The sequence below is a fragment of the Melanostigma gelatinosum genome (genome assembly GCF_949748355.1).
Source record: "Melanostigma gelatinosum genome assembly, chromosome: 12".
NCBI lineage: Eukaryota > Metazoa > Chordata > Actinopteri > Perciformes > Zoarcidae > Melanostigma > Melanostigma gelatinosum.
Genome location: NC_136645.1, coordinates 17,068,670 through 17,091,121, shown reverse-complemented (window position 1 = coordinate 17,091,121; position 22,452 = coordinate 17,068,670). Strand labels below are relative to the sequence as shown.

Genomic DNA, 22,452 nt, shown 5'->3' with positions numbered 1-22,452 from the left:
TCCCTTGCTCATAGAGGACCAGAATTTTGAGGGGGCGAGGATAGAATAGTGTTGTTTATTATTTACGATATCTGAGAGTTGTGTTAGGTAACAGGAGAGAGGAGAGAGGAGTGCTGAAGACACACAGAGGCGCGACTATGCCAACATGTGTGCAGGTATAAACTATACATTTAATCTGGTATGTTAGTTTGAGTGTGACAGTCAAATGCAAGGCCAGCCCTCCTCGTTAACTTGTGTATGTGACAAATGTGTTCTCCCCATTATATTCTACGCTCACAACACACGTCTGGGAGATAAAGGGCGGATGGCTGGCCTTTCTTTTTACCTTTTACCGTTGACTTTGATGACACAAAGTGAAGGAATTGCCACAGAATCTCAAACATCTGTTTTAAGAACATCTACTGTAAATGCAGACGGAGGAAGTCTGAGCGTGGATGTGTTGTAGACACAGCCTCAGGGAATTGATCCCTCGAGTGATTGTTTATGGGAGCAATGCAGCCTTTTCTTGGCATGTGAGAAACAACGCTTTGCTCAGCAGGAGGATCAGAGGGATCAGATCAGCAACCAGCGTCCTGTCACAGATATCTAAAACCAGGATCCCCCAAAACACGTATTTGAACTCCATGTCACTGTCACAGTGTATTTTTAGTTTGATATTTTGTCATGACCCACTGAGTCCAAACCTATAATTTTCTGTGGAAGGGTGGTCCTTCCTGCGGTTTGTTGCATCTTTTCTTGCTTAGGGTTGTTTGAATAGTTTTTGGGTTCTTGAGCTTAGCCGTGCCAAATTAAGGGGTAAATCTGTTTTCCTTGTTTAATTTAAGCCTTTGGCAATCTTTGAGACTATACCTGTAATTAACGTACATCTTAACAATGACCCCCTAATCATAAGTCACACTTATCATATCTAATTCTGACCCCTGAAAACCCATTTCAGGGGTTACATTTTGTTCTACTAACATGCTTAAACTGAATACGGTTTTGCCAAATCTTCACACGAAGATTCAACGAACGGCCATGAAACCACGAATTGTTCTGCACCATCGCAGTCTGCTTAGAAGCATACACTGTTTCCATTTAAAACCCCTTGCAGGATTGTGGTGACCCTGATTCCTCTTGAGCATCGTTATGAATCTTTCAGCAAAAACTGCCACAGCCATATCTTCCGGTGACTGAGTTTGTTGAATTTTTTATTTCTTCATTTTTTTTTTGGTCGAGAGTTGAAACAGCAGCGCAGGGCCAGGCTCTTAAGAGGACTTTAATGTCAGTCATTCGATATAATAGGAACTTGTACTTCTCACATGATGTTCTGCCCCAGATACATCTTGTTACAACAACTGGTATGGGGGTAGGGATGGCAAGAGCAATCAATATTTTTGCTTTGGCAGGGGTCTTTATTGGGAGCTGTGAGTGGGAATCACATTGACTTATCCCCTCGGGCTGTAAAACATCGACCAACAGGCTCATCCGAGACTAGAAGTCTTAACATCAGTTAATGGACTTCATGTTTACATGCAAACGCTCAACTTTTCAAATGTGGTGTTAGGTTGGACATGAACACTGGGTTTTGTGCAATACGTTGAAATGGAGATTCTTTCTTTTTAGTCTTTGTAGGCTGAGGTACGACACCTGAAACCTGATGACAGCAAGTTTGTGTGACTCCAAGTGCTTCAGGCTGGAGTCGCTATTGTAGCGAGCTCTCATTTCCTCACTTTCCCATGAGTGTACAATCAATGTATTCTTCTCATATTCCCAACGCCTCTCTTTCCCATTGCTCCTTGAAAATCAATGGGAGATTTGCAGAAACTGTTCCTACTCTCATTTCCATCCCACAAGACACATTCCCTGTGTCTGTCACACACACGTCTAAAAGAGAACGGCAAGACAAAATACAATTATTGCTCTTCCAGTCTTTGATGCGATTCAATGTTTGATGAGAGTGCCAGTAAATTAGATCACCAACCCAGCCTGCTGTCCAGGGATTTAAACTCATAGACTGTATTCACTCAGAAATGTATGTCCCTTCCTCTTCAGCAAAGAATGACAGCTCTGGATTAAGCTTCTATAATTGAAATCTATATCTTCAACATTTTGAACATTTTGTTTGATGGGGAGTTCGATTTTGGTCTCTTTTTTTGGTCTCATAATGCCTGTTTTGTCAATGTGTGCTGGTACACAGTTGCTGGTGGAGTGGCTTGAATGAAAGGGAATATAATAGGGTCAGACTTGAATAGTACACACACATACTATTTTCTCATGGTCTATTGTTTACCTCAGGCATCACTCTGGTTGGCCACGCACGAGTGTTGGAAGCATCCATTGTGTGAAAAGGAGGCACAAAAGTGACGTTTTCACTGTGCACTGAGAAAGGCGTGAGGTACGGTTGCTGTGGGAGAGCGGAAGAAGGGGGTCGACAGAGAGAACGGGAAAGCGCCTGTTCATCAGCGGGGTTGTTCTGGGGGGTCTGCTATTGTTCGGCTCCCCTGCATAGTCGCGGTAGCAGACGAGAAAAAGCTGCTTGTCTTTTTAAAGGCACAGGAGGCTGGAGTCAGGGGACAGAGTGGAGGAGAGAAGGGGGAGGTGGCAGGGAGAGCAACAACACAGCTCAGCGATATCAGCAGCCAAACAGAGAAGAGGCACCTCAGACACTCATGCAAGAACGCAAGACAACAGGATTGTTATTTCATCCTATTTGTTTTGGATTATTCTCTTCGTGCAATTTCTACTCTTGGAGATTTTATTCCCCCTGGTGTTTATGCCGCCAGATGAGAAAGTGGAATATTCTGTGAGCAGCAGAGGCTCAGGGATGCGGTGCATAAAGTGAGGCGCCCTTACTCATCCGCTGCTTTGCTCCTGATGCGAGCGGGACATCGCTCATCCGCTGCACTGCAGCACAGTAAGCTTAGCCGGTGCTCATCTCCTCCGACACAGACTGCCTGCCTCCTCTGTAAGGATCAGAGTTTTGGAAAAGGGGGTGGCGGGAGCAGGTGGATGTGGAGGGTGGCTGGCGAACAGGAGCCAGGCAGGGGGGGGGGGGGGGGGGGGGCAGAGCTAGCCGAGGATGGGAGCCAACGAGTCCATGGAGCAAGGAGAGACCCCCTGTCCCTCTCAAGAACACATGTGAGTTTGACTTAACTTGCTCAGTGTCTGGAAATGTTCAGTGGTGTGATCAAAATCAAGAAAATCACCGTATTTAAAAAGCGGAGGGTCTAGAGAGCAGCTCCAACTGCTTCTTTTATTTATTCTTGGCTTTAAACAGTTCCTCCATGCAGCATACATTCATGCAGGTGATTTATTATGCAGAAAAGCAATCACCTTTGAATAATATTATGGGCATGGTTGCCGTGTTTGGCGTTATTTACTGTTGCAGGATGAAGCCTGACAAGACAAACATCTCAGTGAGACATTGTGTTCTGTTCCCTCACACAGGTTTTTGCTTTTCTTCACTCTATCCTTCCATGCGCACCGTCATAAAACCTTCTCAGACTGTAAAATGTGACCAACTGAGCATGTCGTCATTGTTGTTGTTTGCCTTTGTGATGTAAAGAGGGATGGAAGAATCGGAGCACGTGTGCAGGCACACATGCTCCAGCGTGCCTCGACTGTATGCGGATGAAACATGAAAGTTCTCCTGGTGAGCCTGTGGGAACCAGAACTAGGCAATGAGTGCAGTAGGTGCCGCCGGGAGGCTGGTGGGGTGATGTTTTGTTCTGTGTGAAGGAGGACGAGACTGCCACGCTGGGAGCATGAGCTGGTGACGGTGTTGAAATAGAGCACGCTGTGTGGGGGTGGAGGGAGATAACTCAGTGGATGAGAGCAAGAGAGAGAGAGAGAGAGAGAGTTAGAGGGAGGGAGACGTAGCAAGAGTGCTCCACTTTGCTGTGTTTTATTTATATCTCAGACACGCTACTGCACAGGGGAGGAGGAATCAGGGGAATCAGGGGAGGGATAAGGGAAATAGAGTGACTGCATGTGTGTGTGGGTTGTCTGTAACGTAGAAATGAATGATTTATAGCATAATACATAAGTCATTTTTTAAATTTCAAAGCTCTGCTAAATTCAGACCTCAGCGGACTGAATGTTTTTCCAAGAATATCAGCAGCAAAGTTCAGGCTCTCATCGTTGAATGAAAGCACTGTGTCCACAGGCTTTTAGGCTTTTACTGAGTCCATGGGAATCTAAAATGAGGGGCCAGTGTGTTTGTGTCTGCACTAATGGTGGGTTGGTATACGACTAAATGAACCTATGGCATCTGATCTCATCTTCAAAATGGAGAGATATTTGAACCCCCTCCTCACCGGTGCTCTGACTCACTGTTGTATTTTCATGTGCCATCTGCTGCTTGTCAAAGTCTCAGATTAGGCTGGATGAGGTATTACACGGAGAGATTATTTTAGTCTGACACTCTTTTTTTCTCCTCGGTGGCTTCTTTGTTTTGAGACTGAGTGGATTTCTTGGATGAAGGGATACAAGAGATGAGAGTTGACGTCGGTCTGGATGAGAGACATCTGCTCTGTTTTTACGACCTGTCGAAGGTGCAGAGTGATTCTCCATATGAATCATTTGCGGAAAACAAAAGCAGATTTATTCTCTTTTTCCCCGTTACAAAGCATCTACAGGTGTCTCCCTGCTCACCACATCATATCTGTGTCCGAAGAGGCTCTTATAAAATGAAAATAGGTTGTTGTGGTGTTTCACAGGGTATTTAGTGCCTATGATGTAATACATTATATCCAGACACTCATTCATCAGAGGGATAAAAGCACAGGAGCTCCCTCTGTTGGTCTCTTTATTTCTACCTCATAGGAGTGACTGTATACTGTGTACTGTATCCATATTTTATTCTTTTAGAATTTGACCCTCTTACAAAACATAGCAAAACAAGACATTTACGGTTCTTAACATACAATCAAAGTACATCCTGTGAAATATTTTCTTCCTAATGGCATGTGAAAATGTACATTTTATGATCAAATCTAATTTAACTTGTACATTTTATGAATTAATCATTGCTTTGTCACTGACATTTGGCAAGGCAACGCATGTGACATCTTCATATGTACATTAAACTTCCACATCGCCCATTTTCATGCCTCACAGACAGGCACTAATGATTCTTTAATGCACAAAAGGCCAGCAGCATATCAAAAATCAACTTGATATTGAAAGCACCTAAACAGCGGAGACGGATCGCTAAATGAGGAGAAGATAACAAAGGTGTTGGAGCTATTTATTTGATATTGTATTTTGTTATTTCATTTATAAGTAGTATTGTTTAATTATTGTAGATGTTTCATATGTTAAGATTATTTTTCTCTTTAATAGTAATTTGTTTGTTTCTATTATTTTTTGGGTAATTACTGTGGGCACCTGTTGCTATTTAAACAAGTAGAAAGGTAGGACCAGCATGCACCGGGGTGGGCGTATAGTTTTTACCAGCTACACAGGACAGGAGAGACAGCACGACAGGAGTTTGTTAATTAGTTTGTTTGCTTGTTTTATTTGATTTATTTAATAAACACACCAAAATTGAATCCTGCTTGGACATTTGACTCTCTTCTGGCTGCGTAAAGATACCGACCACGGTGCATCAGTGGCGTTTGATTATTATTTGTTTAAGTTTGATTTAGCCGACAAATGGCCACTACATAAAGTAAAAACTACGCCCTTGGACTAAAGTAAAAGCTTAGCTCTTGGACTCAAAGGACCGATCCCACCACAGCCACAACTGGTTGGATCGTTTTTGGATTTTGTATGGATGATCAAAGAGGATTGTTTCATTCATCACTCTTGGATTCAATATCAGCGGGACAACTGCTTTGGACCGGATCAACACAGCGCTGAAACATCTCAGAAGAAACGGGTACGTGATACGACTGCCGTATAGGAAGACGGTGAAACGAGTGGAGTTTAAAAGTCTGTATTCACAGTGATGTACGTGCTTCTGGATGTTTAAGCCTGACTGCGTTGAAGCGCTACAAATGGACATTGCGCAACACCCGCGCACCACTATCAGCGGCTTTCATTCATTAAAAAGCCCGACTGCAGTGTGTGTGTGTGGTGAATTGGAGGAGCGGCCTGTAAGCGCCTTTGCTGTTTTTTGCTGCACTTTACCTGCATTCACGTCCGACGGATTTGATTGATGTGTGACAAGCAGTTTGGAAGAAGTGTTCAAAATGTCTGACGTTCAGGCGACGGATGTTGAAAGGCCGTCAGCAAGAAGAGACATTAAAATGACTTCTAAAGGCTTGGAGTTCTACACGGAAATGTACCAGCAAAAGAGGACCACAAAATGCAAACAAGCCAAAAAGTGTTTGAGAAACATAAGTGATTTAATGACTTCCAATAAAAATGTAAATTCAGTGAATGCTGAGCTTTTTACATTCATCAAGTGTTACCAAGATGCAAATGACATGCATACATCTTTTGTGAGCTTACCTTTACCTCAAGATGAAATTACAAGGCAAAATCTGTACTTCAAAGAAAAAATGACAATGTTCTATGACTTCACTGAAAAGGTAAAAGGCTGGCTGTCTGAAATGGGTCACCCATATGTGCAGCCATATAAAGATTCTCTCGACCACCAAGGTGTTGCAGATGAAATAAACCCTGAAGATAGTGCTTCTAATGTGTTAAGTGTAAAGATGAACTCTGTAAAGACACATTCCCAGCTATCACGGATTTCATCAACATCATCTGCACGCATTAGAGCTGAGGCTGACAAGGCAGCTCTGATGGAGCGCGTTGCTGCTCTAAAAAGGAAACATCTAATCGAAGCTCAGGAGGAAAAGTTGGAGAGGGAAAAAGAAAAGTTGAAGAAAGAAAAGGAACAATTGGAACTTGAAACGGAATTGGCAGCTACAAGTGCAAAGCTTCATGTCTTGGAAATAAATTCATCCCAGCGTGGCTCAAAATGTTCAGACGGAATGAACTCTTATGTTGAAAGGAACAAGTTCAAAGAAGCAAGACTATTAAATCCCCATGCCTACACCTTTGTTCCTGTTGAAAAGGATGTCATTTCTGTGTCTGATCCCATAATGCAACCACAGGTTGTTAGGCCTAAACAAAGGTCAAACACACAAATTGATGAGATGCTCGTAAAGACTGATTCTCCAGGTCAAACGACACAAACTGTGAATGAAAGTCAAGCAGGACTTGTGCAACCTCAACCCCATCAGAATGACATTGTAAATGTGATGCAAAGACAAAATGACATCGCTGCTCTGCTGGTCCAGCAAAATCTGTGCTCTGTCCTGCCTGTAAGAAACATTCCTGTGTTTGATGGAGACCCTCTTCAGTACAGGTCTTTTATCAGAGCTTTTGAAAATGGAGTGGAGGAGAAGACAACTAATTGGAGTGACTGTTTGCACTTTCTCGAACAATACACCAGGGGGCAGCCAAGAGACTTGGTGTGCAGTTGTCAACATCTACCTTCAGATCAGGGATACCATAGAGCCAAAAGTCTTCTCGCAGAGCACTTTGGAAACGAATACAAAATTGCATCTACGTATATGGAAAAGCTTCTCAGCTGGACGCCTGTTAAAAGTGAAGATCTTAAAGCATTGCAATCATTTTCCCTGTTTCTTCGAGGATGCTCAAATCTAACAGAGCAAATGATGCATATGAAGGAACTGGACCTACCATCTAATATGAGGAGCATCATCTTGAAACTTCCTTATAAGTTAAGGGAACGGTGGAGAAATGTTGCTTGTGATCTGCAAGAGCGACGTGGCCGGAGAGCACTGTTTGAGGATCTTGTTGCTTTCATTGAAAAACAAGTCAGAATTGCCTCAGATCCACTTTTTGGCAACATTCAGGACTCACAACCTACCAACTTGAAGGTCTCCAACGTTAGTTACTTGAAGCAAAGGAAAAAAGGAAGCAGCTTTGCCACCAACGTTACTGCAGTGAAAGAAGGAGTCATCACTCAGTACACAGGAAACAAGACGTCTTCCTCTCTTCACAACTGTCTGTTTTGTAAACAAAGTCGTCACTCATTGGATAAATGCTCACAGTTTAAAGTTAAAGGACATCGTGATAAAATTAACTTTATCAAAGAACAGGATATTTGTTTTGGTTGCCTGAAAGTAGGCCACACAAGCAAAGACTGCAGGAGTCGCTTGGATTGCAATGTGTGTCACCAAAAGCACCCAGGAGTCCTTCACATAGAGTGGCAAGACAAAAGAACAACCTTTCAACAAGCCCAACAGTCTGTGAGCCCTCCAAGTGTCTCAACCACCATGTCTCAAACCTGCGGCCATATCGGGGCTGGTTATGAAGATAATTCCATCTTTTCTATTGTCGCAGTCAAAGTCAAGAGCCAGAGAGGTAACAAAACGGTGCAGACATATGCCTTCTTGGATCCAGGGAGTTCCGGCACATTCTGTACAGAGGACTTGGCAAGAAAACTGAACTTGAAGGGTAAAAGGACTAGTATTCTGCTGAGAACAATGAATCAAAAGAAGATCGTAAATGCACATATTCTGTCAGGCCTTGAAGTGTCTGGTATGAGCACAAACGATTTCATTGAGTTACCTGATGTTTTAACTCAAAGGAGCATGCCTGTTTCTGCACTCAACGTCCCACGAGAGGAGGATCTTGATCAATGGTCTTACCTCAAGGATGTTAAGCTCCACGACATTGACGCAGGTGTTGAGCTACTAATTGGAACTGATGCTCCAAAAGTGATGGAGCCTTGGGAGCTGATAAACAGCCAGGATGAAGGGCCTTATGCGGTCAGAACCAGAGTTGGTTGGGTCATTAATGGTCCACTTCGCGGCGAGAGCAGTAGGAGTAAGAGTGGCTGCCCTGCTGTAACAGCCAACCGAATCTCTGTGGAACATCTGCAAGGAATGCTGGTTAAACAGTATAACCATGACTTTAATGAGAGATCATCAGAGGAGCAGATTGAAATGTCCAGAGAAGATATCAAGTTCATGAATGTTATGAGCAACACAACAGTATTAACTGGAGACCATTACTGTATTGACTTACCTTTCAGACAGGAAAATTCTGTCTTGCCTAACAATCGCTGTGTTGCAGAACAGCGCCTCCGAAGCCTGAAAAGAAAATTTGTCAAGAATGTTCCATTTAAAGAGGAATATACCGCATTCCTAAACAACATGATAACTCAAGGATATGCTGAGATGGTACCTGCTGATCAACTCGAACAAAGTGATGGAAAGGTGTGGTATATCCCTCATCATGGAGTCTATCATACCAGAAGAGGCATTTTGTCAGTGGTCAGCTCACTTTATGACCCTTTGGGATTTCTAGCCCCATTCAGCATGCCAGCCAAGCTGTTACTGCAGGAGCTTTGTAGGAGAAACTTGGGTTGGGATGACACTATTTCCCACTCTTTCGCTGAACAATGGTCTAATTGGCTTGAGGACCTGCAAAGGATGTCTGAGTTCAAAGTGGACCGCTGTATTAAGCCCAGAGACTTTGGAGAACCTGCTACAGCACAACTTCACCACTTTTCTGATGCCAGTCAAGTTGGCTATGGAACTGTGTCTTACGTGAGATTGGAAACTGATGATAAAGTACATGTTGCATTTCTCTTGGGAAAGGCCAGAGTTGCCCCACTAAAGCAGACCACAATTCCTCGACTGGAACTCACAGCCGCAGTTCTTGCAGTTCGTGTGGATAAAATGCTTCGGAAGGAGTTGCAACTCAAGCTGGAGAAGTCAGTCTTCTGGACGGACAGCACAACAGTCCTTAAGTATATCTCTAGTGAAACCAGACGATTCCACACTTTTGTGGCAAACAGAACCTCTTTCATCAGAGAAGCAGCAGATGTAGATCAGTGGAGATATGTGGGTTCCAAGGATAATCCAGCAGATGAAGCATCAAGAGGAATGAGAGCTGAGGATTTCCTGAAAGGCAGGAGATGGATAAGTGGACCTGAGTTTCTCTATCAGTCAAAGAAGGAGTGGCCTAAACTTGATGGGAATCTTGATGTGATTTCTGCAGATGACCCAGAGGTCAAAAGGGACTTAATGGTAAATGCTATCATCAAGGATTTGGAAAATGCCACCAACCACCTGATCTACTATTTTTCATCTTGGACTAGACTAAAAACATCTGTGGCTTGGTTTCTGAAGGTCAAGGAACGTCTCTTGTTATTGGGACAGAAGAGAAAGGAGTTTTGTGCTTCTGCAGGCCTCAGAAAGGACGATCTGAAGAATCGGGAGCATGAAGTGGAAAGAAAAGTTCAAAGCTTTAAAGCCACACTCAAAGGACAAAGAATAACACCTGAAGATCTTGCTAAGGCAGAGCAGTCAATCATTCAATATGTACAACGACACAAGTTCAAAGCTGAAATTGCCTCACTGAAAGGATGCTTTAAAAACATCCACAAAGAAAGTCCGCTGTACAAACTAGACCCAGTAATGGATGATGAAATTCTCAGAGTTGGTGGTCGGCTGAGTAAAGCAGCACTGCCAGCAGAATCCAAACATCCAGTTATTTTGTCCAAAGACCTGCATGTATCCACGCTGATTTTGCGCCATATCCATCATCAGCTGGGACATGCTGGAAGAAATCACATGCTGTCAAGGTCACGGCAAAAGTACTGGATCATCAATGCAAACTCCGCTGCCAGGAAAGTCATATCTGACTGTGTTGTTTGTAGACGCAACAGAGGAAAGCTTGGTGAACAGAAGATGGCAGACTTGCCGGAGGAGAGAGTGTTGCCTGATAAAGCTCCTTTTACAAATGTTGGAGTTGACTATTTTGGGCCCATCAATGTTAAAAGAGGAAGAAGTCTTCTGAAGAGATATGGAGTGCTTTTCACCTGTCTAACCAGTCGTGCTGTGCATTTGGAAGTGGCATATACACTAGACACAGACTCCTGTATAAATGCAGTACGAAGGTTCATCTGTAGACGAGGTGCAGTCTCCACTATCAGGTCGGATAATGGCACAAACTTTGTTGGAGCCAACCGGGAGCTGAAGGAAAGTCTGGCTGTTCTGAATCATGACAAAATTCAAAGGGCTTTGGTCCAGGATGGCATAAAATGGAACTTTAACACCCCAGCAGCTTCCCATCAAGGCGGCATCTGGGAGCGCCTGATTCGTTCAGTGAAAGGTGTTCTCACCTCAGTTCTGCAACAGCAAATTCTGGACGATGAAGGGCTCCAGACTATTTTCTGTGAGGTTGAAGCAATTCTAAATGACAGACCCATCACAAAAGTCTCAGATGACCCAGATGACCTTGAAGCTCTCACACCAAACCACATTCTAATGTTAAAAGGCAAACCAATCATGCCACCAGGACTATTCATTCAAAGTGATCTATACATCAAGAAAAGGTGGAAGCAAGTACAGTACATGGCTGAACTCTTCTGGAAGAGATGGATCTCTGAGTACCTGCCTATAATGCAAGAGAGACAAAAGTGGACAAGGCCAAGAAGAAGCCTCACTGCTGGAGACATTGTCCTTGTTGCGGACTCTACAGCTCCAAGAGGATCTTGGATGATGGGAAAAGTTTTGGAGGCAAGACCAGATACAAAGGGGCTGGTGCGGTCTGTGCGACTTCAAACCAGGACCAGCATTCTGGAGAGGCCGGTGACGAAGCTCTGTCTGCTTTTGGAAGCAGCAGACTAAACATCATGGACTGATGTTTTCTCGACCTCTATTTTCTCTCTCTCTAATCTTTCTTTTTGTTGTAGGAGTCAAGAAGAAGATGAACTTTAGGTCATGTTTATTATAGGAATAGCTCGTTTGAGAATAATAATTGTGATATTATGCACAATTAGGGGCCGGAATGTTGGAGCTATTTATTTGATATTGTATTTTGTTATTTCATTTATAAGTAGTATTGTTTAATTATTGTAGATGTTTCATATGTTAAGATTATTTTTCTCTTTAATAGTAATTTGTTTGTTTCTATTATTTTTTGGGTAATTACTGTGGGCACCTGTTGCTATTTAAACAAGTAGAAAGGTAGGACCAGCATGCACCGGGGTGGGCGTATAGTTTTTACCAGCTACACAGGACAGGAGAGACAGCACGACAGGAGTTTGTTAATTAGTTTGTTTGCTTGTTTTATTTGATTTATTTAATAAACACACCAAAATTGAATCCTGCTTGGACATTTGACTCTCTTCTGGCTGCGTAAAGATACCGACCACGGTGCATCAGTGGCGTTTGATTATTATTTGTTTAAGTTTGATTTAGCCGACAAATGGCCACTACAAAAGGGATGATTAATTGTAGTGATGTAGGGGAAGGTGAGGGAAAGCAAGGGAATTACAGGTAAAGGATTGAATGGAAAGAAATAGATGACAGCTGAGTCCAGGGTTGAGAGGAGTTAGATAGTCGAGAGACGATGGGGGGGGTGTGCGGCAGCTAATCCATTGAGGCTAATCACACAGCTGCTTGGAGACCAGCAGCCTGCCTCCATTCATCTATCCCTTTACTTTTACAACAGCTTTCATCAAATCACAGTTGAGTCTTTATCACTCTGAAATTCTAACAAGAGCAAATAAGTGGCAACATCTTCAAACCTTTTTCGGCGATGTGCATATATAGGACAGACAGGTGGTGTTGGGTTTACATGTCGGTGTAGCCGAGGCTCCTCTCCCCTGGGGCGGGCGATGGCTCTCCCTCCAGCGCTGTGAAAGCTGTTCAGGCAGGTCGAGTGGGATTTTGCTGGAAGCAGAGACTCTGTGAGAGAGAGTGTGGCTGCCTGATATGGAGCGTCTCCCTGCCGCACGCTGCAGAGCTTCTGTCTCCAGGCAGTCATCTCAGCCTGTGAGAGGCTGCTATTAACTGCTGCTCCCTTTGTTTCTGTTGGCCCCCATACCCCGGCTGCTCGCCCGCACGCTGCTTATCCCCTTACTATGTTTTGTCTGCAACCGAGTCACATAAGAGCTGCTAAAAATATGACTGTATTAACACAGAAGACATTCCGAGATTGATTTGTATTTACGCTATTCATTTATTCAATTACAGCTCTCATTTCAATGTATAATTATATGGAGAACACAGTATGTAGTCTATTAGATGCCAATTGTTAAATGTTGAATACAGATAATCAATATGAACCATTCTGCAAGGAACAGATGAGTAGAATAAAAGAAAATGCAGTTTCTTTATATTTTTATTAAATCACTTTATGTGCTGTGAACAGAATAATGCTGATGCAGCAGCTGCTTGCCTCATGAATCTGCAGCATGCCTTCATTTATTTTCTATATCATGCGCTGGACCTCACTGGTTAGGTAATCCTCAGTTGTGTGTGTGTGTGTGTGTGTGTGTTGGACTGTGTGCCGCCATCTTTACTTCCAACGTGGAGCATATGGCGGGAGCAACCTCCTGTTACCATAGCAACACAGTGTTTGCAGTCAAATGAAAAATGTCCTCCGCAAGGACATGAACGGAGCAATGAAATGAGCCCTAATTGCCTTATTATCCTACTGTCTTCAGTTTTATTTCCATCTTTCCTCAAAGGAGCAGCTTTGGCTACATCTCTTACAGGTCTTCATAGATGAATTTGTTTGGTGTAAGCTTATTTGGTCTTTGCAAGTGGGTCCTGTCCTTGGAGCCTCAGACCATCTGACATTATGACCCAGATGGATCTCCAGGCAGACCAGTCTCACCCTGCTGGGACACACTGGGCCCTCACAGAGATTACAGCTCTGGCTCCTTACTTTGCCATGTGCTGTCTTGTTTTTGCATCATTCCACCCTCCAAATAATTGGACGTTTTTTTTAAAGGATTTTCAGCGTGGGGATCTAATATATGACATTGTAATAAACAGGCAGTAAATATACTTTTATACCATGTTGGAGCATGTGTAGCCTGATGTATAGTTTGGATTTGTCAGTGGAGCAAATTGCAGCGCAAGCAGAATATGTTACTCTTGCCATATTGTTGGCTTACAGGAACCTCCATCTCTGCTGTGATGTGACCCCAGGGATAGTGAACATATTGCAATGACAGCAAAACTATTTTATTACCAGCCTCCTCTATAAACAGTGTTGTCCCAGCTCTGTATTTTGGTTGCATCGGGCATATTGATGGCTAGATGGTGTGTCAGGCCCCCCATGTCTTTCATACTACAGGTTTTTATTTGATCCATGTCTGCGTGTGTGTGACAAAGGACCCCCATATAATGCTCAATTGCTCTAGCAACGCCCTGTGCTGAATCCCTATGGATTAGGTGGATCAATATAGCGTAGGGACATGGAGGTGTCATTTAACATGTCTCTTGTCCTGTCTATGCTCTTGTATTTGTGCGTTACTGTTAAAGAGGTATAGGGGTCCACAATGATGGCAGCTTCCTCTACCCATTGCCTTTTTCATATTGTTTATTGCAAAATCACTGTGTCAGATATCAGTAGTTATCAAAAGATATATGTTTCTTCAGTTTCTGGCTGTGAAAATGTGTCGAGCACAATCTGTGTGTATGTGTGTGTGTGTGTGTGTGTAAGCAGCTTCTTGCCTCAAAAATCTGCAGCATGCCTAAATTCGTTTTCTATATCATGCAACACTTCACTGGACCTCACTAGTTAGGCAATCCCCAGTTGTGTGTGTTGGACTGTGTGCCGCCATCTTTACTTCCAACGTGGAACTTATGGCGGGAGCAACCTCCTGTTACCATAGCAACACAGTGTTTGCCAAATATGCGTTTCTTCAGTTTCTGTGCGTCTGTGAAAGTGACCTGGGTTTTAGGCAGAAAAGGGACACACAAAGGATATGAGTATCAAATGCATTGGTGGTATATGTAATGAGCAAGCTTCATTAGAGCAGCTTTGACTGGTGGGCAACATCCTTTTCTTCCGTGTGGATACAGCAACATGGTTTTGGAGCAAGAGACAGAGAGGGGTAGAGGGAGGGAGGCTGAGAGAGACTGAGAGAGAGAGAGAGAGAGAGAGAGAGAGAGAGAAAAAAGGGGGGAGAGAGAGCGAGAGAGAGAGAAAAGGGGGGGAGAGAGAGCGAGAGAGACAGAATATACAGTTTGCAGGCAGTGGGCTTCTGCAGCCAGTCTCCTTTAGACTGGGAGGCATCTTTATCTACTGGGGAGGAGTGGAGACAGACTGATGTGGCTACAGATGACAAAGAGGAACGTGAAAGGACTGTGATTGTAGATTGAAAACAAAGAGATATTAGACCATAGAGTAAAAGAGACGGAGGGAAGGTTGGATCCGGTGGTCTCAATCGTCATCTCGGGAAGAGGCTGTGGGTGTCTACCTGTGTGTCCGGCAGTAGCATCGTGGTGCGAAGAGGTGTAGCCCACCGGCAGCCATGGCAGTCAGTACGTGGCAGGCTCTGTCGCCACTGCAGTGGGCTCGCTGGGGCTGGGACACACTGCTGGGAGGGGCAGGAGACGGGGACAGCCCGGGCTCGGATCCGGCTTTGGGGCTCCTCCGGAGTCTGTCCTGGGGCTCACGTCATGACAGCATGATCAGTTCTGCCACGGAACCGTTCAGACAGAGGTGAGACAGGAGGACCTTAGTAGTCAGGTTTATCTGGTGAGCTTCGCTTTGTGTGTGTGTGTGTGTGTGTGTGTGTGTGTGTGTGTGTGTATATTTGTTTGTTGCTGAGGAAAACCAATCAATATGTCTTTTGCGCAGGATGATAACATTGTAATTTTCATTTACAGCCTATTGTCATTCAGAAATTGGTAATTTCTCCAGTTTCAGTGTTCCCCTCAGTCTCTCCCTATCTATTTCATATCTGTGATGCAGATCTTGAGGTGGTCTCGTGTGAGTATTGGTGTTGCATGTGTGTGTTAAGGTGATCCTGTGTCCCAGATGTGTTATTATCCGTCGCCTCACTGCAGATTCAGCGGTTTCATTTGTAGCCATTAAAGTCCACAAGAAATGAAAACCGAAACACACACTAGCCTGAAGGCCTTTTTTTGTTTGAACACATACACACTGCTGGAAATTGCACCTGCTGCCCTCACGACCTGAAGCACGAAAGAACAGTATCGGAACTGCTTTCTTGGGAGAAAGATGTGTCATTCATGATGTCCACTGTCTGAAGGAGAGAAGTTTAGCTCACCGTCGCATGCCGTCAATAATCCAGATGCAGTCACGAGTTCAAGTGATGTCAGTCTGATGTATGCTCATCTTTTGTTATAGGAGTTCAGACTCTGATGGAGCGTTTGAGACCCCTGAAGCCACAACCCCAGTGAAGGCTCTTTCTCCCATAGATCCCCCAACCCAGCAACTAACGTCCGATGACAAAGGTAGGGTAAGAAAATCATGCCCTGATGTGCGTATGATGCTGTGTTACACCGTCATCAAAAAAAAAAAAAAGACAGGTGTAAGAAAGTCTTGCTTCGCCATCTAGTGGAATAAAACAGTGGACCAATCTGTTTGCTGAGACAAGCATCTTGGGCTTTTGGGATATCTAGGAAAGGCTGACCAATCGGCTCAGTCTCTCTCTCTCATGTGGTTCATTTTTGTTAATTTCTATCCAACTGAGAGACTCTTATTGAATTATTTACAGCACATTCATCTCTATAATTGGATGTGTCAGAACAGAAGCCAGCAGCAGCTTTTATCTCCATGCAGGCTGTCACGTTTACACCTGCATCTCACCCACGAACCAGTTCAATTTTATTTCAGTTTGATTTTATGCCTATTTTAGCAGCTAAAACCTCTTTACGTTACATCCCTCCATCTTTTGCAGTAGCAGACGCATCAGTCAGTCGTCCTGCCTCGGAATTGCCTGCTGCTGATGCCGCACGTCGTTCCCCGTCCATTATTTTTGATGAGGACAAGCCCATTGCAGCTAGTGGCCAATACAACATCGAGATTACTGGAGATTCAACAAGTCACAATCTGACCCGCTCACTCAGCCTCCAGGGAGGAGAACTACACAGTGCTAGTCTGTTGGACGCTTCCTCAGCGGGAGGCTTCCGTCCACATTCTGAATCCTTCAGCGTAGGCACCGAGAGTGCTCCAGGGACACTCCACAGGCCCAAGAAAGTCCATCCTGGGTCTGTGAAGAAGAAGCCTGTTCTCAGACAGAACTCCAACCCAGAGAGTCCGAAGCCAGCCTCATCCATTAGCACCCCTGAGAGCAAGAAGCGCGCAAAGCCTCGAACTGCCAGCCCTCTCCAGGCTCAGGAGGAAGCAGAGCGGGGATCTTCAACCCCCAGCCCTGGAGGAACCCTCCGCAGAACCAGGAAGAGCCGAGTAGAGACTCCTCCTCCCCTGCCGGAGGAGGCCAACCACACCAGCCAAGAGGAGAGCCTTGTCATCCCTGCCTTACCCTTGTGCCAGGAGGATACCCCTCTTGCGAGTAGTCCAACAGGCGGAGACAAATCCCCCATCCCCCCTAGTACCGCCTACAATTGGGATCCAGATAATTTTGAGAGCATCGATCCTTTCAACAGTGGAGGGAGTAAAATTGCCAATTCCCCCGTTCTGGGTCGTAAAGGCCCCGTGTGCGCCCCCATTGCTACCCCTCCAGAGAGTCCCTCTGTCTCTTCTGTAGAGCCGTGTCCCCCAGCTCCTCTTCAAGAGCCAATCAGCAATCCCGAAGAGCAACCCATCATCCCCAAGCGTCAATCAGTAAGGCTGGAGTTTGACTACTCAGAGGAGGGCAGTGAGGCGTCACACCAGGCCTCCCCCCCACCCAAGAAAGTGGGCAAGAAGCCCGGTGCGAAGATGCCTCTGAGGAAACCAAAGCTGGGGCTGAAGAAGGCCCCTCAAGTGCAGACGGAGCAGCTGGACAACCATCCCCCAGCAACCCACAATGGCAACGAGGAGAAAATCCCTGCTACTACAGTCTCTTACAAGTTGGAACCTGACAAGTGGGATGAACCCAACTTCAATCCATTTACTTCTAAGAAAGGCATCGCCATCTCCCCCAAACTGTCCCGGCCGTCTTATTCCTTCGACACCAATAACTTTGATGACTCTGAGGACCCTTTCAAATCCTCTAATAAGATGGCCAACTCCCCTCCTAAGGCCTCTGCCTCCTTCGAACTGTCATCCAATGACTATGACAATGAAAATGACAACGACAACATTGGGGAACTGGAGGACCAAAATCAGAACAAACCTGGCAAGAAGAAGAAAACTCCTATCAAATCGTAAGTTCACAGTCTATTACCACCGGGGAGAGTCCAGCCTCACTTACAGAACATTGTATTCATGTGAAGGAACGTAAGCGTCTCTGTTTGTGAGGTTAGTCTGTGTTTGTATGTGATCCTCTTGTCTATTATGCCAGTGTCCTCTGTCTGTCTCTCTGTCACCTGTGTCTGTGTATTCTCATATGTCACAGGAAGTCCAGGGGTGTGTCTTCTCTATGTTGTCCGTTGTAAGTACAGGGACAACACAACCATCCATCCCTCTCTTAATTCCACGTGGCTCCTTTTATAGCAGCATGTTGCCCTGTTCTCCCTCTTCCTATTAACAGAAACATCACAATCCCCTGTGCCCACTATTCCATGTAAACCTTTTCAATCCTGCTTATTTTAACAGGACATACCTGTTTTCATATTTTTCTTGTAACTTTATATTATGTACAGTACAATCATGCCTATGAAATGGCAATTGAAAAACGTCACAGTACAATTAGAATAGCCACACTTGGTATATTATCTCAATAATTGCTTATATATGAGTTTACATGTTCAAAGAGCATTCAAATATCATTAAAGAGTTACTACTCACACAACAACATATTCATTCAGCCTAGTACTGTACAGCAGAGTGTAGTAAAGTGTTGCATTACAGTTGGGTGTGGTCAGCAGCGTAAAAGGCTTGAATCCTTCCAATAGCGGTCAGAGCAACAGTGTTCAATGAGGTGCTGTCGAATGACTAACTTTACACATTGCGATGGGTTAGTGAGTTTGTTGTGTCTTTACAACATTTCGAACAGATTCTAATAATTTCCGATCAGCACTTTCTCCAAAACAAAAGTTAATATTGGAACAAATTCTGTTTCATGGTAAAATGTCCCAATACGTTGTTTCTCCTGTAGCTGACAAAATTAATTTTTTTGTCATAGAAATGTGTTAACTGTGTCCAGTCTGCAAGTCTGTACCAAAGAAGGTGCTTGTGCTCCCTCTTGTGTTCATTTTTGGCTATTGTTGAAAAAGCTAAAACTATATAATAATTTTTCTAGACATACATATTTTCAGGGGCGGAGATTATTGTCCCATTTATATTAATTCTGTTAAGAATTGTAACCATAAAATACTGGGCCAAAAACAGACCACCTCTGCTCAGATGTATTAGATTATAGTTCGATTATAGTTTTAATTAGGATAGTGCATTCTGTTGTAAATTCCACTCCTTTAAAAACCCTTTGACAATCTATGTTTTTGGGGATCTATAAATTGAAAACTAAAGTCACAAAAGTAAAAGGCACTAACAGTTAATCTACAGTTAATAGATTATGCATCAATGTCCTAACTAACCTGTTATATTACCAAACACATTCCTCTCGAGGATCTGTGTTATCATCTATTTGTGTGAAAAGTAAACTATTCATAACATAACATTCAAGTACTGCCATTACTGACCCTCGTCACGAACATTTCACTGTTCTGTTCATTACACCCTCACAAAGACTACAGTAAGTGGTATTGTAACGCAATGCAAATTATGTTTTTATTTTAGGAAAAAGGCAGATGCACCCAACCAGGTTTACATTTCAGTATTTGCAGCTGTACACACATCTGAGATATGACGCAAGTACACAACACCTGGTGTTAGACAGTGACAGACAGATCTAATGAAGTTGTGTACTGAAGGCGCTGAGTGACTCTTGATCGTGACGATTGATGGTTTTTCCTTTTTCTCAGTCTTACTTTCAGAGTGAAAAGGTCGCCAAAGAAATCCCCATTGTCTGACCCATCCCAGGTGCGTACCTAATGCGTCATACCTGTACATCTCTCTGTACACTTGAGTCTCTCGCTGTTGTCTGCCTGTATTTCTCCCTCTTCCCTCCGATTCTGTCATTGGCACCGTCTTGGTGTTGCAGGATCTTACGCCCACAGATGAAACTCCCTCCCTCCGCCCACAGGACGACCACGCCACAGACGAGGAGAAGCTGGCCTCCTCCACCAGTCACAAGTGGGCCGCCCTGCACGACATGGATGCGGATTTGAACTCTGACCAGCAAGACTTCCCTCAGCCATGCGACCTCACTTCCTTTGTTAATGAGAACAGTCTTCCTCCCCAGACTCCAGGTGAGGCTCAGCTGTCTGACTCTCCTGGATTCCTCTTTGTGCCCCAGGGCCACATGTGTCCAAATAAGTGCTGACAGAGATCAAAGCATACCGCAGACAGGCGGCGCTCAAAGGACATTCAAAGCTTATGTTTGGATAAACCGTCATGCACAGCAACCATCCCTTTACTCTTCATTTATCCAGCAATGTTATTGATTTTTGTTGTGGCAGTAAAACAAGCCTGTTCTCTACTGCGCAGAAGAGCCTCCTTTTCCCAGGGGCTGTGTGGCTCAACCCATCTGGGTCAGAGATGAAATAATCAACAGACAGTGCTGCTTCAGCCTCTAACCTCATCAGTACAGAGCTCAACACTGGCTGAATGTCCCTCCATTTATTCTTCTGCCTCTAAAACTTTGTTTTGTCTTTCCGTGTCAGTGCAAGACTATGAAATTGAGTACATGGAGAAGCTTGGCTCCGCTTCGCCTGTGAGTATTTGATCGACTGTTTGCTGCTTTCTTTATTAACACTGGTTCGTTTTATATACGTGATTTAAAATTAGAATTCAGAAAGCTTATGTTTTATCCTCTTGTAGCCACTGTCTGTGAAGAAGCCGTCTTTGTACTTGAAGTTGGACTCAGTATCTGACAGCTTAACCAAGAATACGTGTGCACATGGATCTGAGCCCAGCTCCCCCTACACAGGGTACAACACACTTCTACTGCTCTACTGCATGTTTATTTCCATGTATTTATTGTGTAGTATTTGATTACATTGTATGTCCACTGTGTAATGTAGTAAGTCTTACAATGCAATTGTCAGTGCTTTGCTGCTACAGTATACGATCTACTTTACCAGAATGATTTGGATTGCATAACGCATGCAGTTGAGCTGCTCCACTCATCCATCACATACAGTAAATGACATCCCTTGTCCCTCTCTCTCCCTCCCTTTCTCCTCTCTGTCTCTAACGCTGAGCAGCAGTTTCGAGGAGATGGAGGCCCAGATAACAGCGGGTATGAAGACACCGGTGCTGAGCTGCCGGCCCGGTCCCGAGGGCTCCGCTGGGGACAAGGGCAGGAAGAGAGAGAGCGACGCACTCAGCCGAACACAGAGCGCGGAGCGGGATGAGCAGGTGAGCCGAGCGCTTGTGTAAATATTGAAACTCAATGAGCAGTTATCGCATACGTTGTCATTGCTGGGTCTTGTCACCATCACGTGAGGAGAATTTGTGAGCTTTGATTTTGTCGAACTTACACCATGTCATTGTTTCGTCACGAGGGGGGAGAGTGCCACACTGCACATGCTTTATTAGAAGGCCGTGACTTGGCCTTCCAACATGAGCGCCATCAGTCATGGTGATCCTCATTAAAGCCCTGTCACTGATGACACATAGCCAGTCTGCCACACTAGCTTCCCAGCTTGAACTCAGTGACACAGCTCCCGATGCTGCCACTCAAAACACTCAGCGCTTTGCTTTGCCATGCTGACCCCTGCCCTCCTACCTACCCCTCCCGGTGCCCCTGTAGTCCCCTTACCAGGGCCCTGTGGAGGCCCCTGCTCCAGTCCCGGCCATGCCTCTGTTAGACAGGCTGTCTGAGTGTGACGACCTCCTGCAGTACCTGGAGCCTGACCTGGCTGAGACCAACCCCACCGCATTCGCCCAAAAACTACAGGTGTGTTGACAGACTAGACGTGACCCCTCTTGATGAACCTTACATCTGGTGCCCCATTTGTGACCCTTATATGTGTTTGTGTGTCTTTTTCACGTTATTCTCACTGTGCCACCGAACTACATCCTGTCTTTTCATTTCCCCATTTCTCACCTCATATGCCTCAGTTGCAGTTTTTAGCTCACTGTGTAAAATAGATCGATGGTGTGTGAAATGTAGCAGCAGCAAGTGTGTGCGCTCAACTCAAGTTTTTATATGTTTTCCCTTTGCTCTCTCATCCTTGGGCCGCAAACCCCCTTCCTTACCCCCGAAATCCATCAATCCCCCCACCCCCCCATGTGTGCGGCCCAGGAGGAGCTGGTGCTTGCTGCCCTGAGGATAGAGGCTCTGCAGGTAGCCAAAACCATCTCTCAGTGCCCCTCCCTCTCCACTGTAACCCCCCAGGTACTGCGCTGAGACCTGCACCTGCTGTATGCAAGTGTGTGTGTGTGTGTGTGTGTGTGTGTAGGAGGAAAGATGCATCTCTTGAATGAGTGATGATAGAAGAGCAGGTGTGTGTGAAATGCACGTGTGCGTGCATGAGTGTGTCTCAGCCTGCCTCCCCCTCCCACTCCCCCTAATCACACCATTCTGAGCGTGAC

At 44.7% G+C, this 22,452-nt stretch overlaps 1 protein-coding gene across 9 annotated transcripts in view; it reads left to right on the top strand.

Moving 5' to 3' along the window:
• tacc2 (transforming, acidic coiled-coil containing protein 2) overlaps positions 1 to 22,452 on the top strand; it is a 54,406-nt gene that overhangs the window by 24,247 nt on the left and 7,707 nt on the right. For 4 of the 9 annotated variants that reach the window (XM_079280421.1, XM_079280419.1, XM_079280416.1 and 1 more), the window contains 10 exons: positions 16,093 to 16,199; positions 16,646 to 18,056; positions 18,248 to 18,283; positions 19,776 to 19,833; positions 19,997 to 20,162; positions 20,577 to 20,626; positions 20,734 to 20,843; positions 21,120 to 21,273; positions 21,668 to 21,814; positions 22,163 to 22,255. In XM_079280421.1, the coding sequence (XP_079136547.1) occupies positions 16,093 to 16,199; positions 16,646 to 18,056; positions 18,248 to 18,283; positions 19,776 to 19,833; positions 19,997 to 20,162; positions 20,577 to 20,626; positions 20,734 to 20,843; positions 21,120 to 21,273; positions 21,668 to 21,814; positions 22,163 to 22,255 (2,332 nt within the window). The remainder of the gene's footprint in view (positions 1 to 16,092; positions 16,200 to 16,645; positions 18,057 to 18,247; positions 18,284 to 19,775; positions 19,834 to 19,996; positions 20,163 to 20,576; positions 20,627 to 20,733; positions 20,844 to 21,119; positions 21,274 to 21,667; positions 21,815 to 22,162; positions 22,256 to 22,452) is intronic. The other 5 variants (XM_079280417.1, XM_079280422.1, XM_079280418.1 and 2 more) reach the window with 5 other exon arrangements.